The sequence below is a fragment of the Rhodamnia argentea genome, chromosome 10 (genome assembly GCF_020921035.1).
Source record: "Rhodamnia argentea isolate NSW1041297 chromosome 10, ASM2092103v1, whole genome shotgun sequence".
In the NCBI taxonomy this organism is placed as follows: domain Eukaryota; kingdom Viridiplantae; phylum Streptophyta; class Magnoliopsida; order Myrtales; family Myrtaceae; genus Rhodamnia; species Rhodamnia argentea.
The window spans coordinates 3,933,845-3,951,407 of NC_063159.1; the positions used below are offsets into that span (position 1 = coordinate 3,933,845).

Below are 17,563 nucleotides of genomic sequence, written 5' to 3' on the forward strand. Positions count from 1 at the left end.
AAACAAAAAATGCTTGTTTCTTTGTTCCCGGAACACTTTTTATCAAAGCTTTTGAACACATTTTATAATGCAAGAGGAACACTTTTTGCAACCCTCTGTTCCTAGACTACTCCTTCACACTCTCAAAGACGACGACTTTTTATCAAAGCTTTTGAACACTTTTTTTTTTGTAGTTACCAAACGCGTTTCTGTTTCCAAAAATCGTAGCCGGGAACAGAAACAGAAAAAAATGTTTCTGTTCCAAAAGTTGTTCCGGGAACAGAAACGTTACCATACGCACCCTTAGTCATTTACTCATTAATGAGATGAGACTGTCGCTTTGTGCGAACTCACCCAAGCTTAGACCATTCGCACCTTGTGATTCGATTGACATGCAATTTATATTATCGTATGGAGCTGCCACTAATCGGTTGTGGGTCAAATAGCGCCAAAGTAAAATGCAAAAGTACATTTCACTTTTGCTAACCGGAGATTCATGAAAACGGTTACTTGATTACACTAGCTTAATATTATGCCCTTTCATTACTTATTTTTCTTTTTTCTGGAAAATATTTTGCATATAGTCTTAATTGATTTTAAGCTTAAACCACTAACATGTAATGGGTGATTATGCGGGTGTGTACACAATAATGAACACTCAATAATCAAATGTATAAATAAATTACTGAAGAGATTGAAATACCTGGAATGTATGAGCAAGCAGAAATAGTTCCTTATTCATCATCCATCGAGACAAGTGTTCTACAAACTTAGACTTATGAAACAAACAGGCAATGATGAATCCATTTTATTCACGAAAATGACAATGAATATGACTAATGCATGACTTACACTATGTGAGATAACTAAGATGCTATGTGAATTGATTCCGATCAAAATTGATCGGAAAGACAAAATTGGTAAATCGTCAAAAGGTTGATGATTAACTTAGCACAATTGAAAGATTCAGACAAAATTGACTATTTGTTAAAATGTTTATAACTGAATTGACATAAATGCAATAAACTAGAAATTTGTTGGTATTTTCCCCTTGTTTATGAGATGTTTATCTAGACACCGATTTGTGGTATGGATTTTGATAAAAGGAAGCTGCTAGCCCGACAATTTAACAGTATTATTATCAGTTATTTTTAACCATACAATCTCCCAATTAATGAGTGTTTTATGCAAAATATACTAGATAATGTGTGGGTCTACGGTTGGGATTATACAATCTCGGACATTAAGCATTTTCTTTTGATAAAATAGATACCTTCAACTTTAAAGATTTTTGTTTGAGATTTTGAATGAAGCTTCACTGCAAGGTATTCTTGAAGTGAAAACAAAAAGGTTGGGCCCTTTTATGCCCGCCTTGGAAGGTGGGATATAATTGAAAATGAGATAAAAGGTGAGATTTTTCTAATACATTACCCTTCCCAATAATCAAAAATCCTAATTTTTTTTTTGGTCATACCAAAAAAGTCAAGAATCACCATGACCAAAAACGTCTGCAATGCCACGAGGATTACCAGTGGTAGGGCAACGACTTATATCATATTATATTCCTGGGTTTATGTACGGATGGAAGCTTGGACTCTAAGTCCACCAGTCGAACTTATAATAAGAAATTGTATTTCTCCTTCTTGTGACACCTAAGCCACGAGGCCGGGACATGGAGACTTGCTTTGGACCTGACATTGACCGTCCGAGAATTTTCTCGTCCACTGACGCGGGCAATGACAGCATGAAGCCGCCCCTCCTCCGGCACCGCCTTCGAAGGAAAAGCCTCATTCAATGTTCTCTTCTGCCCTATATAAGTAGCACCTGCTCTTCATCTCATTTCACCACATAAAAGAAGAAGAAGAAGCATTTCTTGAGTTTAGATTATCAAAGCTTCAATGGCAAAGGAAGTGATATTGTTGAATTTCTGGCCGAGCCCGATCGGGATGAGGGCCACGATCGCCCTGAGAGAGAAGGGCGTGGATTTTGACCTAAGGGAGGAAGATCTCAGCAACAAGAGCCCCTTGCTCTTGGAGACTAACCCGGTCCACAAGAAAATCCCCGTCCTCATCCACAATGGCAAGCCGGTTTGCGAGTCCCTCATCATCGTCCAGTACATCGACGAGACCTGGGGTCCTGATTCCCCTCTCTTGCATTCTGACCCTCACGAGCGCGCTCATGCCAGGTTCTGGGCCGACTACGTGGACAAGAAGGTAAGACAACAACGCTAAAATATCTCTAACAACACATTTCCTCTCTAAGTGTGCTTAACATTGGAAATATGAAACGATGGTGCAGATTTCATTGGCACGAGTGGCAAGGGCGCTAACGGAGGAGGCCCAGGCGGCAGCGAAGGAGGAGAACATCGAGGGCTTGAAGGTGATGGAGGGAGAGCTTGGGGACAAGGCTTACTTTGGAGGCGAGAGGTTTGGGTATGTGGATGTGTCGCTAATACCGATCTATAGCTGGTTCTATGGTTTGGAGAAACTGGCCAACTTTAGCATCGGGGAAGAGTGCCCCAAGTTGGTGGCATGGGCCAAGCGTTGCATGCAGAGGGAGAGCGTGGCCAAGTCGTTGCCCGACCCGCACAAGGTCTATGACTTCTTGTTGGAGCTCAGGAAGCAGCTTCAGGCGCAGTAAGTACTCCTGAATTCCCGTTATGGTCGTTTCACGACTCTTTTGTTCAACAAACCTTCTCCTTTGGACGAGGCTTAGCTCTTTCTACTTGTGTAAGTTCCTTTATGTACTCGAGTGTTTCTGGTTCAGCTAATAAATTGTATACCGCATTTTGTTCATTCCGCTTAGCATATTATGTTTGTGTTAATTGCGAACATGAACCTCAAGTTCCCGTCTTAGCGAACAAAGCAAAAACAATATATAAGGAAATAAAGGTTAGTAGATAGATGGAAAAAGCTAGGCATATCCATCGAATTCGGACTCTTATGTCTGGGACAAGACCTGTAACAATCCGGTCGAAGCAAGAGCTGAAAATGCGCGTGACGTCACATGGCAGTAACCGTGATGCGGCCAAAAGATCTGGCAACAGACAAATGGAGAAAAACTCGCCCGCAAATGTCGCCGAGAGCACGCCAAAGCCAAATCGACTACTTAGGAAACGAACAAAAGAAACGAACGACCCCGTGAATGAATGGCCACGGTTGGGGAGCCCCCGCCTAACCGTATCTAATGAAGAACTCAAATGTCACTGTCCGAAGACGACTGACCAGAAGATGGAGAAGGAGAGTTCTCGCTTTCGGCCTGCTCGCGGTTTTCACCGCAAATTATACATGGATTCTCTTCCATTTCAATGGCGTTTGATACAACCGTAAATTTTTATTCCGGCTCTTTAATTAATTTCTGACACGAATTTGAAAACCGAAAAAATTACCGCTCTCATACACGTATAGACAAAAGGAAGTGCAGTTTTTTTTTATTTTTTTGCCACAAAGTATAGTTTATAATAATGCTAAATCATGCAAAGATATTTTTATGGTAATAAGATCCATATCATTTTACGGGCGCTACGTAAGGTCATATATATAGTTATCCAGTTTCTATTAAATAACATATATGGTAGCATATAAGAATATCCAACATTAAATTCGTGGTTCACCTAATAGTAGAATTAGATTTCCCATTTCATCGAGGAATTTCCAACCTTTCCCAATTTTCGAAGTACCTCTCTATCTCCTTCGGTAATTTTACTATCAAGGTTGATAGACCAGTTAAACTATCACGTACAGAATCTAACAATCTTGTACTTGGATCCCAAATCCAACACGTTCCCAGGTCTGAATGCAAACACTCTAGAGTAGGGGAATCACAACGCTCTTAATTCTTTGACCCGATATCCAAGTCCCGTAATATTAGACTACACTGTCTCTTCATCAAGAAGACAAAACCTTTTTGGTTCATAGGCTTTATCTCTCGAGACTCGGCGTTTCCTTCAAAGATTGTCTTGATGCATCTCTATGAAGAATTATCAACCTCTTATTTGAAATATTGGACAAGATATATTTTACCGTTATTTCTTACATGCATTTAAAGCGCAAGGTAGCTAATGATTTATGAAAAGACATTAGCTAGAGTAAATGAAATAGTATAACTTTCGAGAGGCTACCTCTACACATGAAAAGATAGAATCCTCTATACAAGAATAGAGAAAATGAGTTTGTTAATTTTGGAAACTCTTGCTGCACTTGTCAAGAGTACATGAATTGCTTGACTATTCTTAATCTTATTGAGAGCAATTTCTAAAATTGCTTTGATGTAGAGTGATATTTCCTCCAATACTCCCTTGTAAGAGATGTGTTCCATCATGAATGCCGATCTTGGACTATATATGAATGAATTGTTGTTGTGCAAGAGGCTTTAGTAGTGCATTTGTGAATTGATCTTGAATTGATGTGTAACACATTCGCAACAGACCTTTGTTAATCATATATGCCTCCAACAAATTATATAATCAGTGGCAATATGGTTCATTTTTGGCGTGAAAAATAGGAATAGCGTACACATAAATAGAGCCAACGTTATCACAATAAACGCTAGGTGTGGTTGAAGAAGATACTCCAAGTTCATGCAAGTGCACTACAAAAAGACAAGGTTTTAGCAACGGCTTTTGCCACAAAAACTTTGGCAAAATTTGTTACTAAATGAAATTGCAATGAAAAAAATTTCGTTACCAATTCGGCGTTGTAAAATTTAGTGACGAAAAATTTTAACTTCCGCCGCTAAATTGCGACGAAAGATTCTGCTGCAAAATTCGTCGCTAATTTGCCATGAATGGTATTCGTGGAAAAAGTCATCGTCGATTAGCGACAAATAATTTTGCTGCAAATTTCATCACTAATTAGCGAAATCAAGTTGCAACGAAAATAGCAATGAACAGAATTTCGTCGCCACCTCGGTGTCACAAAATTTAGCGATGAAAATATTTAACTTTCGTCTCTAAATTGCGACGAAAATTCTGCTACAAAATTCGTTGCTAATTTGCCACGAACCCTATCATGGAAAAAGTCATCGTTGATTAGCAGCAACTAATTTCGCTGCCAATTTCATCGCTAATTAGTGACGAACTTAACAAGGTTTAGCAATGGCATTTTCCATGAAAACTTTCCTCGCTAAATCAAGTTGCGACGAAAATAGCAACGAAAAGAATTTTGTCGCCAATTTGACGTCACAAAATTTAGCGATGGAAAATTTTATCTTTCGTCATTAAATTGCAATGAAAGTTCTGCAAAATTGTTTGCTAATTTGCATGAAACTATTCGTGGAAAAAATCGTAGCCAATTAGCGACAAATAATTTCGCTGCCAATTTTATCGCTAATTAGCAACGAATTTGTTTGTCCCAAAAGTTGTTGCTATTTAGTGACGACAACATTGATTTATTTTGGAATAATTTAGCAATGAAATTAGCAATGACATATTTTTTTGGGCTACGTACTTGATAATATGTCTTTAGCAATGAATTTTGCCATGACCATTGTTCAGGGATGAATTTAGCGACAAATTTTTATTAATTCTTTAGCGATGAACTTTACGAGGAATATTGTTCGGGGACAAATTTAGCGACGAAATTTTATTAATTTTTTTTTATCTTTCTTTAATGTGTTTTTAGCGATGAATTTTGCGAGGACAACTGTTCGGGGACAAATTTTGTAACGAACTTTTATAATTTGTGATCATATGATAAAATAATTTCTTTTATTTTTCAATTTTAAATCCAATCAAAAGCAAAATTAATTTCTAGAATTTATATTTAACATTGATTAAGCACTTAATACGGTCTAAATATTATAATAATATAAAAATGAAATATATTCATCTACATTTTCCACAAGAATGACATAAATATTTTTCGTTATAGTACACATAATGAGAGTAAATAAATAATCTTGAGCACTTTAAAGCACTTGCATAGGCAACCTCAGTTCTTTCCTGGGGAGGAACAAATTGGGCCAACTGCACTTCTGAAGGGGATCAATCACAACTAAATTTTCTTCTCAGAAATGGAAAATATTCTTGAAATATCAACTATTGTCTCGTTTTTTTCCCCATAGATTTAGCAAAAGATCATAGAATGTCCTTAACTAGACCCAATTGAAAATCTTTCTAAAAGTCGCATCTTTGAAACAGATGCAGTTTGGAAAATGACACGAACACTATCTGCAAGAGAGGAAAATTGATAGTTTGGAGGGTGAAAGATTCTTAAATACCGCAACAACGCCATCTCTAGCAGACAACACCAAAATGTCTAAACAAGAAACAACTCCGGGGCACTCTCTCTCCATAGCCTCCTTGATGGTGTCGAGGTACCTGAAGTTCCTCATCCCAAAGCTCCTGTCTTTCTCTTTCTCAGAGAGATCCCTCCTCGTCGATTCCAAGAGCAATGAAGCATCGCAAGACTGTGCAACACCCACATGCCCAAACAGCGAAAAGATCAAAACTTTAGCTTTAGAAAGCAGCATTTCTTTAGATAAAAACAAAAAGGACGAGAAAAGATGAGCAAGAGTACAACACCTGTCACTCCAATTGTTGAAAAGAAAAACGAAAAAGAAAGATAGATAAGGGAATGGAAGGAGAGCTGGGTCAATTGAACAGCACAGTTATGGAAGATGTTCAAGCGAGCACGATTTAGACAGAATAATGCAAACATGGGATAAGAGAACTTTTGCATAGATTAGATTTATACAGATTAAAAGGTGTGGCTACCACGAGTGCAAAGTTGTGAATTTTGGCACAAAATAACAGCAAGAGTGCATATCCACTCAAACTATTAATAAATAGATATGAAAAGACACTTCCAATCTTACCAGTTCAGACAGGAGAGATGTCCGTGAAAGCTGAGAAAACAAGAAGAATATTAGAGGAGCCCAAACCAAAGATCAATCACTATGAGGGGCACTGAAGTATAGTTACCATCTCTCTTCAAGCATGCTGTTTAATCAATAAGACGACTGACAAAATCATCATCATCATCAGCAATCTCGTTATCATTGTGCTGTTCATCATTGTGCCCATCACCTAATTGATTAGTGGAAGGTACAGGAGGAACCCGATTGTGATTGAGGTTGAGGCGTCGCAAGATCAATTCTATTCGAAACTCTAGAGATTATATCGCTCATTGACCTCTCTGATTTCTTCATCTTTCTATGACTTAAGCAATTCATATTGTTGTTTGACCGCTCTTTGTTAACACCTAAATTTTGAATAAACTTTTTCAGTCGTTTATTCATAAAAAAATGAGAATTAAGTTCAGTTCTCACAAAAAATAATTAATTTAAATTTTTCATGCATAACATGTTTAATATAGTTTAACATGCATATTAATCGGACCAGCAGCGGAAGGGATTATTTCAAGGTTTTGAACTTGTTGACAAATTGGACCAAAGCCTGCAGTGTGGAAAATCAGTAGAGCCTGTGGTTATAGTTTGGCCAATATTTGCAAGGTAAATGGCTGATTTAATGAAAACTTGGAGGACAATTCAGTTTTTTATATTATCATAATATCTCCTATTTTAACATAGGAAATAAAAGATTACAGAATTACTGGCGGAGACCCTAAGCCTACTTTATAAATAGATACTCATGTTCATGGGTGAGAGGATGAGCAAAAAAGTTTTTTGCACACAAAAAAAGGTTCATGTGAGAATAAGGAGAGAGAGAGAGAGGGAGAGTTCGTGTACTTTGGAGCTCCACCACCATTGGTTACCGGGGCTCCTACTATTCTTTGACTGCTTGATCAGCCCACCACCACCGGTACCTAGCCTAATCCTGACGCTAGTGTAGCTCACATTGATCTCCGACAGTGTTGCCAGCTGTTCGATGCCACAACCATAGTTGTGCCGTCGTCGAACCACAGATCGTCCAAGCCTATTTGTTCACCGATCAAGCTGTTGTTCAAGGTGTCCTTGTGCTCCTGTTTAGTCTTCAGGTCTAGCCACGATCCGGACGTTTCCAAGTTGCTGTCCAATTGAGCTTTGGGGCTGTTTCTAAAGCTGTTCGTGGGTTGATTTGTCCTTGTATTGGTCCTGGAGTTTGCTGTTATTCCAGATTCATTCCACGGCTGATTTTCTGCAAGTTGATGTCAAAAACCTTTTTTTTTTATGATTGCTTGTCACTGATCAGTGCGTGTTTTCTTGTTCTCTATTGGGGCTGATTTACACATTATTTTGAGTCAATTATCCTTGCCGTTTGGTGCTGTTTGGAGATTGAATTTACTGCTGCGAGAAGTGTGCCATAAAGGTCCAAAATTTTCGCAAATCCTCTAAGCCGAACATCAACGGGAGCCTCAAGCTCCATCCGTGGATTGGTCTTTCGAATTTGGCAATTGGGTTCTTCAAATTAGGTAATTTTCTAATATGTTGATATTCTGAGAATATTTGCTCGACATGAATATTTAATGAATATTGAATGATTTCCAAATAAATTAGAGTTACTTAATTTAAAATCTCAAATTTGGAACATCTTGGGATATTGTGCATATATACTTTCGGATCACTTTGAGCGTATCTATGAGAAAGTTTGTTGCCTAAATCTTGCATATTCGAAAAAAATTTGAGTAAATCTGGGATATCATCTTTATCTTTCTGGATACTTAGCATATCATCTGGTAATTTGATTGTGAAGTGATTTGGGTCATATCTTGCAAGATAGCAACATATTTTTGAAATGTTTGAGCATATCTCATAGTCTAATCGAATTTTCAAAAATATCAGGTATATCTATTCGAATATTGGAACATATCTTTTAAAATTTGGAAGCTATCTAATTCACATCGAAATTCTAAGAGATGATCTTTCCTGAATTAAGAAGATATGATCCTTTACGGATAGGACCTTATGTCCTCTAAAATTCGACACCTATCCCTAGTTGGCCGAAAATCATTTTTTTTTTATATACTTCAGTCTAATTAAAATATTTTATAATCTACCTTGAGTATAATACATTCTCCCTTGTGCCTTGTCTTTCGGAATATGTTCATTATGGATGACTATCTGACTTCTCCCCCGAAGTACGATGTTATTCGCACATGAATTTGTCTGACCTATCCCTCAACTTTAGGACCGGACTGACAAATTTCATAATTAACAAATTCACTATCCGATCCCACCTCCAGGGTACGACGTGAATAAATTACCTTATGACTCCACCTCCAGGGTACGAAGCAAATTCATCGAAAAAATTTGGATTATAAGGTGTATTATGCTCAAGGTTTATTATATTTTTATTTGATTTATTTTTCATAAAAAAATCATAAAAATCATCATATCTTGACCTTAAATGAAGTTTTTTGGAAATTACATCTTAAGATGACTCTTAATATAAGTTGGATTTTGATTAATCAATTTGTGTTAATTGTCGGACCAAAAATCATAAAACTGAAAATTCATTAAAGGGTTATGACATTTCATGTGCATTTCACATAGTCTAATTCGCCATGCATTCTTATATATCATTCATGCATTTTCATGTCATTAATATAATCCATATTGCATGCCATGTAATTCGAAATTCATGTTCACTTTGCATCAAATTCAATTTTTCCAAAAGTCATTCATGCAATTTTTTTTACTATACCATATAACGTAAATAAACCATCTTGCAACGCACCTGGGTGGCGCCGCTGGTTCGCGCACTCTTCCTCTCGCAAAAGGTTGAGTGTTCGAATCCCGAGGGCGTTGCAGGGTGACTTAACCGGTGGCACGTGTGTGGTGGCTAGCACGTGTTGCCCCCGGGGTTTACCCCCCGGCTGCCGGCCGTGCGGGGGTTCCCTGGGTCACCAAAAAATAAAATAAAATAAAATAAAAATAAACCATCTTGCATGTCATATAGGTTAGTTCTCATGTTGCACGTCATGTAGTTAGAATTCACTTTCCTCTATATGCGTCAAAATACATTTTGTCAATATCATCACTACTCATGTCATATATTTGCTTAGCATTCATCTAATCAAGAAAACCCAAAAAAATAAATTTCACCTTAATTCATTCATTGAAATCAATTGGATTCATCAATCAAGAAAATTTTCACAAGAATGGTGCCGAAAGGATGTTAATTGAAAAATTAACATAATCAAGTCCCCGAACCTAAATCTTTGGTGAGCAGAAAATAAAGTATTCTCCCATACTTTATTTAGGTATCTAATCTACCTTCCAAAAAAGATCAGTGGCGGCTCCAAAAATCGAAAATCTTTTGATTGAAATCATGTGAACCTAAGTTGCGAATTGGTAGAGCTTGGGAGAGCTCAAGCTAGGTTAATTAATTCATTTAATTAATTTGGTAATCCATTAACCCGAAGTTCAATCCGAATTTTAGGTCGCGACGACTTGGAGACTCCACTGGGATCTGCATACTTGAAATTTTTCGAAAAAATTGATCTTAATGGCTGACTTTTGAATTTTTGAAAAATTTCATTGTATTTCAAGAAGAATTAGGCAAAATTCTTGCGATGATTTTCTTTTGATTGGCTTTATTTCATTGATTATTTAGGTGTTACATGTTTTTGCGGGGTAATTTTAAATGTTACCAATCTCGATTTCGTAGGGTAGTGTAATTTAATTTTATTCCTGATTTGTATAATATGCCATGTGTCCGCATTCCATTTGCATTGCATTGTCACCGCAATCGGACTCGGATTGCTAGTAACTAGGATGGTATCGCGCAGGTATCTCCACGACCTCACCGCCGAGGTAGGGGTGACCCCATCGCCGATCCCGACAATTTCTTTTGTGTTGGAGATTTCTCCCCTGGCTATACCCCCATGGCACGGGTAGAATCTCGACCATAGCCGAAATTTTGGAAATTATACCTAACCAAACCCCATTGGTACGGTCCGTTTTTGGAATCTCATTTTGAAAACACCCTTAATCAATTAACTTGCATCCATGCACATGTGGTTGTGACTGTGGTCCCTCATGGTAAATTCTTAGGTTTCGTCTTGTAATTTACTCACTTTTCATTTATTATTTTGGGTTGGTCCATGGCAATTAGGGTTATCGAGTCTCTATTTTGATCATGGGAAGCAAGGATAATCTTAAGAGCGTACACAAATACAATGGAGAGCTCGAGGCTGCTGGGGTTAGGTTTACTTCTTCAACGAGAGGATCGGAAGAGGCGATTCGTTTCCCAAAACAAGCCAGGCAAGCATTAGAGCGAAGAGGACCCATCGGGAATCATTTTTGGATTGACCATGCATTGAACGCGACAGCTTCTTGGTGCTTTGTCAACCATAAAATCTCGTGATGATCATGCTTATGTTTAGGTAAAAGGATCAAAAGATTGACCGTGGATTTTGAAACGTCTGCGGGTCCTTCACGGTATCCGATTTCTCCTTTGGACATTTAAGGTTGATAAGATTGTTCAGCAGTGGCTTATTTTGACTATTGACACTTTTTTCTTTTTTTTTTTTTTTTTTTGCTTGTTCAGAACTCCTACGCAGAACGGGAAAATTCCTTCGTTTTTGCTCGTTGTCTTGTCAAGCACTTAGAATTGAACGCGAGACCACAAGAACATTATCGAGCTCCCTTGCCATCATTCTTGGTTAGAAGAAATTGGGTTTAATTCGTTGCTAGAGAGCGGACTTGGGGCTACAATGAGCAAGAAAATCAACGCGTGCACGTAATGAAAAAACCAATCTAGAAACTGGGAGAGAAATCTAATCCATCGTCTGAAGAACATAAAATCTAACCAACTCTGATTCGGCAGGACAAAATGGGACCTTGATAGAGATCCAAAAAGAAGGACAATATCGAAGAATCCAATTTTCGTGACACGCCAAAAATCGAAATCTTCTCTCATCACAAGGCTTATTCCATTAGCAACAATTTAGTGGCCATTGCTGAGAAGGTCGTTGCCGCCTTTGTCAAAGAGCGGCAACCACATCGCGGTGGTCGTTGTCCCAGGCCGTGAATTTCAACGTTCCAAGTGGCGTGGGGTTTTCTACTCACCGGTGGTGGTTGTGTAGCCACGTTACCAACATTGTCATGGATGTACAAGTACATGGAAGGAAAGAACCACCATGTCCTTTCTTGTCTTTTTTATTGCTATTTTTTTTTTTTAGTTATCATTAAAATGGATTTGATCGAAACCCATTAAACCCAAGATTTCTTTTATTGCCAATGTTTTTCTACTTTGACTAAAATTGGTTTAACCTGAATACAAAAGATCCATATTTCAAACTATCCGGTGCAAAGTTTAGATGACATGCTTCACTGGTGCAACCGATGTAAGTCAAAAATTAAGTTGGGTTATGGATGTATTTTGTCACGTGAGAGGGAAAAAAATGAAGATATTACATACTTTTAAACTAAAACAACAGCCAATAGGTATGCGACCCTGTCGGTAAAGGAATTGAGGCGTGGGTATGCTAGTATCATATGTGCGGCATTCGATTATTGCGCTCTGCAAAGAGACAGAGTAAAAGTTAAAGAGAGGAATCGAGTTGGCAAGATCCTTTTGGGATTATTAATTTGCTCAAATCATGTTGAACATATGGAAATGAAATTGGTTTGGAAGTTGAACTAACACCTTGCTAATTTCCCTACCAAACATTACTTGCAATCTCCCCAATCTCCACGTCCCCGTTCTTAATCAAGCGATTCCTCGAACACAATTCGACCATTTTCTCGATATTCACAATTTCTTCACCATCTTCATAAGGTTTTTCAATTTGCTCGTCGATTAAACAATGGCAAACTATCAAAGATTTGCGCTTATTTTGGGATTGTTTGTCCTCGCTGTGTCTTTCATAATCGACGAGAATTCTGTCAAAGCTTGCTGACTTTTCCAAGCTTGCGGAAGACGGAATTGCCATCCATGGCAGAAGTCGAATTGCCGCCACCTTCTGAAATTGCCAAAGCCTGAATCACCAACAAAACCGAAGCCAAAATTGCCAGAAATGCTCGAATTCCCTCATGTCCCTGATTTCCCTAAGCCGTCATTGCCTTCCGTTCCCATGATGTCAAGGACATGGTTGTCCCAGCTACTATTCCTTAAATCAATGTGACGTGAATTTCTTGTTGGGATACAACATGATACAATTTAGTGATTTTATACGGTCTATATTTAATGATCTGAGCATGACTCAGATGATACATATGTACTTGATTGTGATAGTTAGTGATATGAAGTGACATTTGTTATATAATTTAATTTATGATACCGCAAAGGAAGGATAAATGTGGCGTTTGACATTTAAAACTTATAGATTATATAGGTTATTTCTTTCGAGGATAGATTAATCTAGAGCTCTTGCATTATCGCAATTGATCGAGGAATCAAGGAGTTTTCGAATCTGGACGTGGAGGTCATGTATTCATATACTGCTAGTTGTGTTAGAGATGTCAAACGGGTGAGTCGGGTAATATTTGAATCGGGTCGAATATGGTCCGATCCATATTGATCCATTTAACCTATTTTGATTCATTTTTATACGGTACGAATTTTATGATCCATACCCGACTTGATCCATATTATTTAAATACTTATATATTTAAACAAATCATGAAATTTTTATTTCATAAAATTAATAAAATGTAAAAACTGTTTCGCCGACCGTCGCTGCCACAGCTTGCCACTAACCACCGTCGCTAGCGTGGTCCGCCCACCGACCACCGGCTGCCCCTGTGGCCCGCCCACCACCGCGGCCCGTTTGCCGCTGCCGCCATGGTTTTCGCTTTCCGCTGTTATACCTTCCCAGCTATAACCCATTCTCGAAGCGAAGGTTTTACTTGCAAGTCCCGTTCTAATGCATCTCTCCCCGCTGTCTACACCTCCTGCAATTTCCACCGATGCCTCGGATTCTCTATTTCTTCAGTCTAGTAAAGGCTTTCTTGGAGCTCTTTCAATCTCCACTCTGTTTGTTAACGGCCCTCTTTTTATCCATGGAATTTGGGTGGTGAGTCTGGATTCGTTGGGGGGTGCGGATCCAGGTGGTGGCTTGCCTCCTCATGCTTCAGATCTTTGGGACGAAGCACAATGCCAGGAGCAGCCATCGTGTCGCCTTCCCCTCCGGCTCTCTGTCTCGCCGTGCGAGGATGTGTTTGTTAGTGATTCAGGACTAGCGGTCACGCCACTTGCCTTTGGTGGGCGGGCAAGCGGCGATTTACAAGTGAACAAAAGTAACTTTGAGAAACTGTAAGTCACGGGTCGAAAATGAATTGGGTTAAGATCCATATTTGAATAGGCTTCATAGGCCTAAATTCATATTTAATTCATTTTTTAAATTTGTTGAACCGATACGTGATCCAAATAAACTGTCGTGTGCACATGCAAAAAAAATTGGATTTGATCGGTTCATGAGACGTGCAAGGCATTTCATGGTAAGCCTTTTGGGCTACCAAGTTTCCGATGCTATAAATCACATCCGCCACTGGTAATTGGATGTTCTTCCGTGCTTCTAGATGCCCCTACTTCACTTGTCTCCAAGTCTCAAGCCAAAACTCCTCACTCACAAACTATTATGCACACAGATTCAGTGCACGCTTTCCTCATCGCGTATTTTACCGCTTGGATATTTCGTCTGCTCATTCAAACACAAACATTAGGCTCCCTTTGTTCGCGAAAAGTAAATAGTTTATTTTTTTTCTAAAAATAATCATATGTAACGCTTGAAATAATAATTCAACGGAAATTAGTTTCATTACCGACAATGATTTTTCGAAAAATCCTTATGTGCAAGGGTGCGTTTGTTTCACGAAAAACTCCACGAAAAAAGAAAACGATTTTCCGTAAGTCATTTTTCGAGAAAACAGATTGTTTTCCTTTGTTTGGTGATATGTGACAAAAAATGCTTTACATTGATTAACTCATTTTCGGAGAATAAAATGGGTGAAAATCGGAAAAAGTAATTCCAGAAAGAACACTTTCCTTGAAATAAACACATCCTAGTTACATAAATATTGATCGACAAAAGTAGAGGGGAAGTGGAAGCACCAAAAAGAAGGAAGCAGCCACCTGCCAAACTTTACAACACGATTTGTATTTATCCTTCATGTTACACCTAAGCCATGACCTCATCGGCCGGGCATTGTTGACTAGATTTGGACCCGACAGTGACGCGAGCAATGACAGCATTAAGCAGCCCCTCCTCGAAGGAAAAGCCACGGTCATTGTTCTCTTCTGCTCCGTTTAACTAGCAGCTGCGCTGAACCTCGTTTCACCACAAGCAAAGCATTTCTAGAGTTCAATGGCAGATGAAGTGATACTGTTGGACTTCTGGGCGAGCGCGTTCGGGATGAGGGCCAAGATTGCCCTGAGAGAGAAGGGCGTGGACTTTGACCTGAGGGAGGAGGATTTCAGCAACAAGAGCCCCCTGCTCTTGGAGAGCAACCCGGTCCACAAGAAAATCCCCGTCCTCGTCCACAACGGCAAGCCCGTTTGCGAGTCCCTTGTCATCGTCCAGTACATCGACGAGACCTGGGGTCCCGAGTCCCCTCTCTTGCCTTCCGATCCTCACGAGCGCGCCCGCGCCAGGTTCTGGGCCGACTATGTGGACAAGAAGGTAAGACAACAACGCCCAATCCTCGACACATTCCCTTTCTAAGTGTGCTTAACTTTGAAACATGAAACGATGGTGCAGATTTCATCGAGACGAGTGGCAAGGGCGTCAACAGGGGCGGCCCTGGACGCAGCGAAGGAGGAGTTCATCGAGGGCTTGAAGGTGCTGGAGGGAGAGCTTGGGGACAAGGCCTACTTTGGAGGCGAGAAGTTTGGGTACGTGGATGTGTCGCTAATACCGTACTATAGCTGGTTCTATGCTTTGGAGACACTGGCCAACTTTAACATTGGGGAAGAGTGCCCCAAGTTGGAGGGATGGGTCAAGCGTTGCATGCAGAGGGAGAGCGTGGCCAAGTCCTTGGCCGATCAGCACAAGGTCTATGACTTGATGTTGGAGCGCAGGAAGAAGCTCCAGGCGCAGTAATTCCTCTCCTTTGGATGAGGCTTAGCTCTTTCTACTTTCGTGAGTTCCTTTTTGAGTGTTTCTGGATGAACATCGTGTTTGCGTTATGAGTCTTGCTAGCATGACACTATAATAGTATGATAGTGGAATGATATGTGTAAGATCAGAAGTGAGTCTCGCCATGATTGTTATATATTGCATGTCATTCACAACCGCGCACATATACCTCAATTTCACACTTTTTGTCTGATGAAAATCCTTTTCATGCATTATTGACTTGTTTTGCTCCCCATATTCATCTGAGTATCGTGCGTTGCTGACATTATCAAACATGAAAACATAGCAAACAAAGCAAAAACAAAAGTCAAGGAAGATTCATTTCGAGCTTTCTTATTGGTCGAAACGATCTCCTATTTCGTTGAATAATTTCCAACTTTGATATTTGTTCGAAAATCTAGAACTTGGAATGAATCTCAAATTAGATTGTCTTTTGAGAACATCATCCTCAAATTCACTCTATCTTAGAGTCAGTTCTTCCCAATTTTCAGAATACCTCTAACTCCGGTAATTTTTATATTTACCGAGGTTGATAGGCTAGTCAAACTATCAAGTACAGAATTTGACAATCTTGTACTAGGATCCCTACACGTTCCATAGTCTAAATGAAAACATTATAGATTAGGGAAATTACAACACGCCTCATTTTTTGGCATATGTTGGCATCTAAATTTTAATCACCAATTTAGAAATTTATCGCAGAAAAATTAGGGATCAACCCAAACCCTAATTAGAAAATATTAGATAAATTGCAAATAGATATTAGGAGCATTTTGCATTAACAAATAGACTTAATTTTTGTATTTAAATCGAAGCGGCGGTGGATGGACTTAAATAAAGGGTTTGGATTTAATCTTGAATTAAGCCTGCAAGAATGTGAAAATCGGTCAAGCCATGAATGTTGCGTGTGCTTTGCATACGAGGTGCCCAAATTAAGGAAAGATTATCCCAAAGAATGGAAAAGGCGCGTGAATGGAAAGCAACAAAAAGGAAAATATGTGAAGCAATATTTGGTTGGAAAATGAATCGTAATAAGAGAATATATGGTCATAGCTGGGAGCTACACGTGGGATTGAGGAAAGGAAAGAAATAAGAGCATAATATATTACGTATAGTTCTTTCCTTTTTGAAAGCTCAGTTGGAAAAAGAATTGTAATAGGATAATGTTGCATGTTTTGAATAGATTGCATGATAGAATAAAATCATTAGTCAATTCGCATGTCATATAACATACATGGTTAGTTATTGTAGGCGTCCATGGGGTTTACAGTGGTCTGTCCAAGTAGGCAACCACCTCCCATGCCCACTGTTGATAAGTCAGTTATGAACATCCGTGAAACCACGTGATATTTGTGTTTTTATCTATCGTTACTCCCTCTGCCAAGTTCCGTTAATAGAACGAAAGAACAGAGAATAGTGAGAGGACGACAACGACGATTTTCCCTTCTCTTCTTCTGAACGTGATATCGGGACAAACTCTCTTGCTACATTGTGGACATTTAATCTGTGAAAAACCGAGGTGCGTTTGTTCTCATGCATGTTGCTCTAATTAGTGATTCAAAATTGATGCTAGGACTTGTTAATTCCGCATAATCCACTGCGTATGTAAATATGATTCGTTC

General features: G+C 39.0%; 2 protein-coding genes and 1 long non-coding RNA gene across 3 annotated transcripts; 2 read left to right on the top strand and 1 right to left on the bottom strand.

Annotated features, from left to right (window-relative positions):
• Positions 1–1,815: 1,815 nt before the first annotated feature.
• Positions 1,816–16,093, top strand: LOC115745727 (glutathione S-transferase U25-like). The gene is made up of 5 exons (XM_030681293.2): positions 1,816–1,856; positions 4,286–4,287; positions 12,215–12,225; positions 15,151–15,485; positions 15,564–16,093. Exons 4-5 carry the CDS (start codon positions 15,171–15,173, stop codon positions 15,903–15,905), a joined length of 657 nt encoding a protein of 218 aa, XP_030537153.1. The 5' UTR covers positions 1,816–1,856; positions 4,286–4,287; positions 12,215–12,225; positions 15,151–15,170; the 3' UTR covers positions 15,906–16,093.
• LOC115745730 (glutathione S-transferase U19-like) lies at positions 1,878–11,098 on the top strand. The gene is made up of 4 exons (XM_030681299.1): positions 1,878–2,192; positions 2,278–2,619; positions 4,062–4,066; positions 11,088–11,098. Exons 1-2 carry the CDS (start codon positions 1,878–1,880, stop codon positions 2,617–2,619), a joined length of 657 nt encoding a protein of 218 aa, XP_030537159.1. The 3' UTR covers positions 4,062–4,066; positions 11,088–11,098.
• Positions 6,641–7,170, bottom strand: LOC115745734. The gene is made up of 2 exons (XR_004015937.2): positions 6,902–7,170; positions 6,641–6,825 (listed from the first exon to the last, which is right to left on the bottom strand). It is a non-coding gene; the product is annotated as an uncharacterized LOC115745734 (long non-coding RNA).
• Positions 16,094–17,563: the final 1,470 nt, after the last annotated feature.

What these genes read in the sequence shown, in the direction of transcription:
- LOC115745727 (XM_030681293.2), top strand. Translation starts at nt 15,171, where the DNA reads ATGGCAGATGAAGTGATACTGTTGGACTTCTGGGCGAGCGCGTTCGGG. An exon ending in CCGACTATGTGGACAAGAAG is followed by an intron (nt 15,486 to 15,563) that starts GTAAGACAACAA and finishes ACGATGGTGCAG; the next exon opens with ATTTCATCGAGACGAGTGGC.
- LOC115745730 (XM_030681299.1), top strand. Translation starts at nt 1,878, where the DNA reads ATGGCAAAGGAAGTGATATTGTTGAATTTCTGGCCGAGCCCGATCGGG. An exon ending in CCGACTACGTGGACAAGAAG is followed by an intron (nt 2,193 to 2,277) that starts GTAAGACAACAA and finishes ACGATGGTGCAG; the next exon opens with ATTTCATTGGCACGAGTGGC.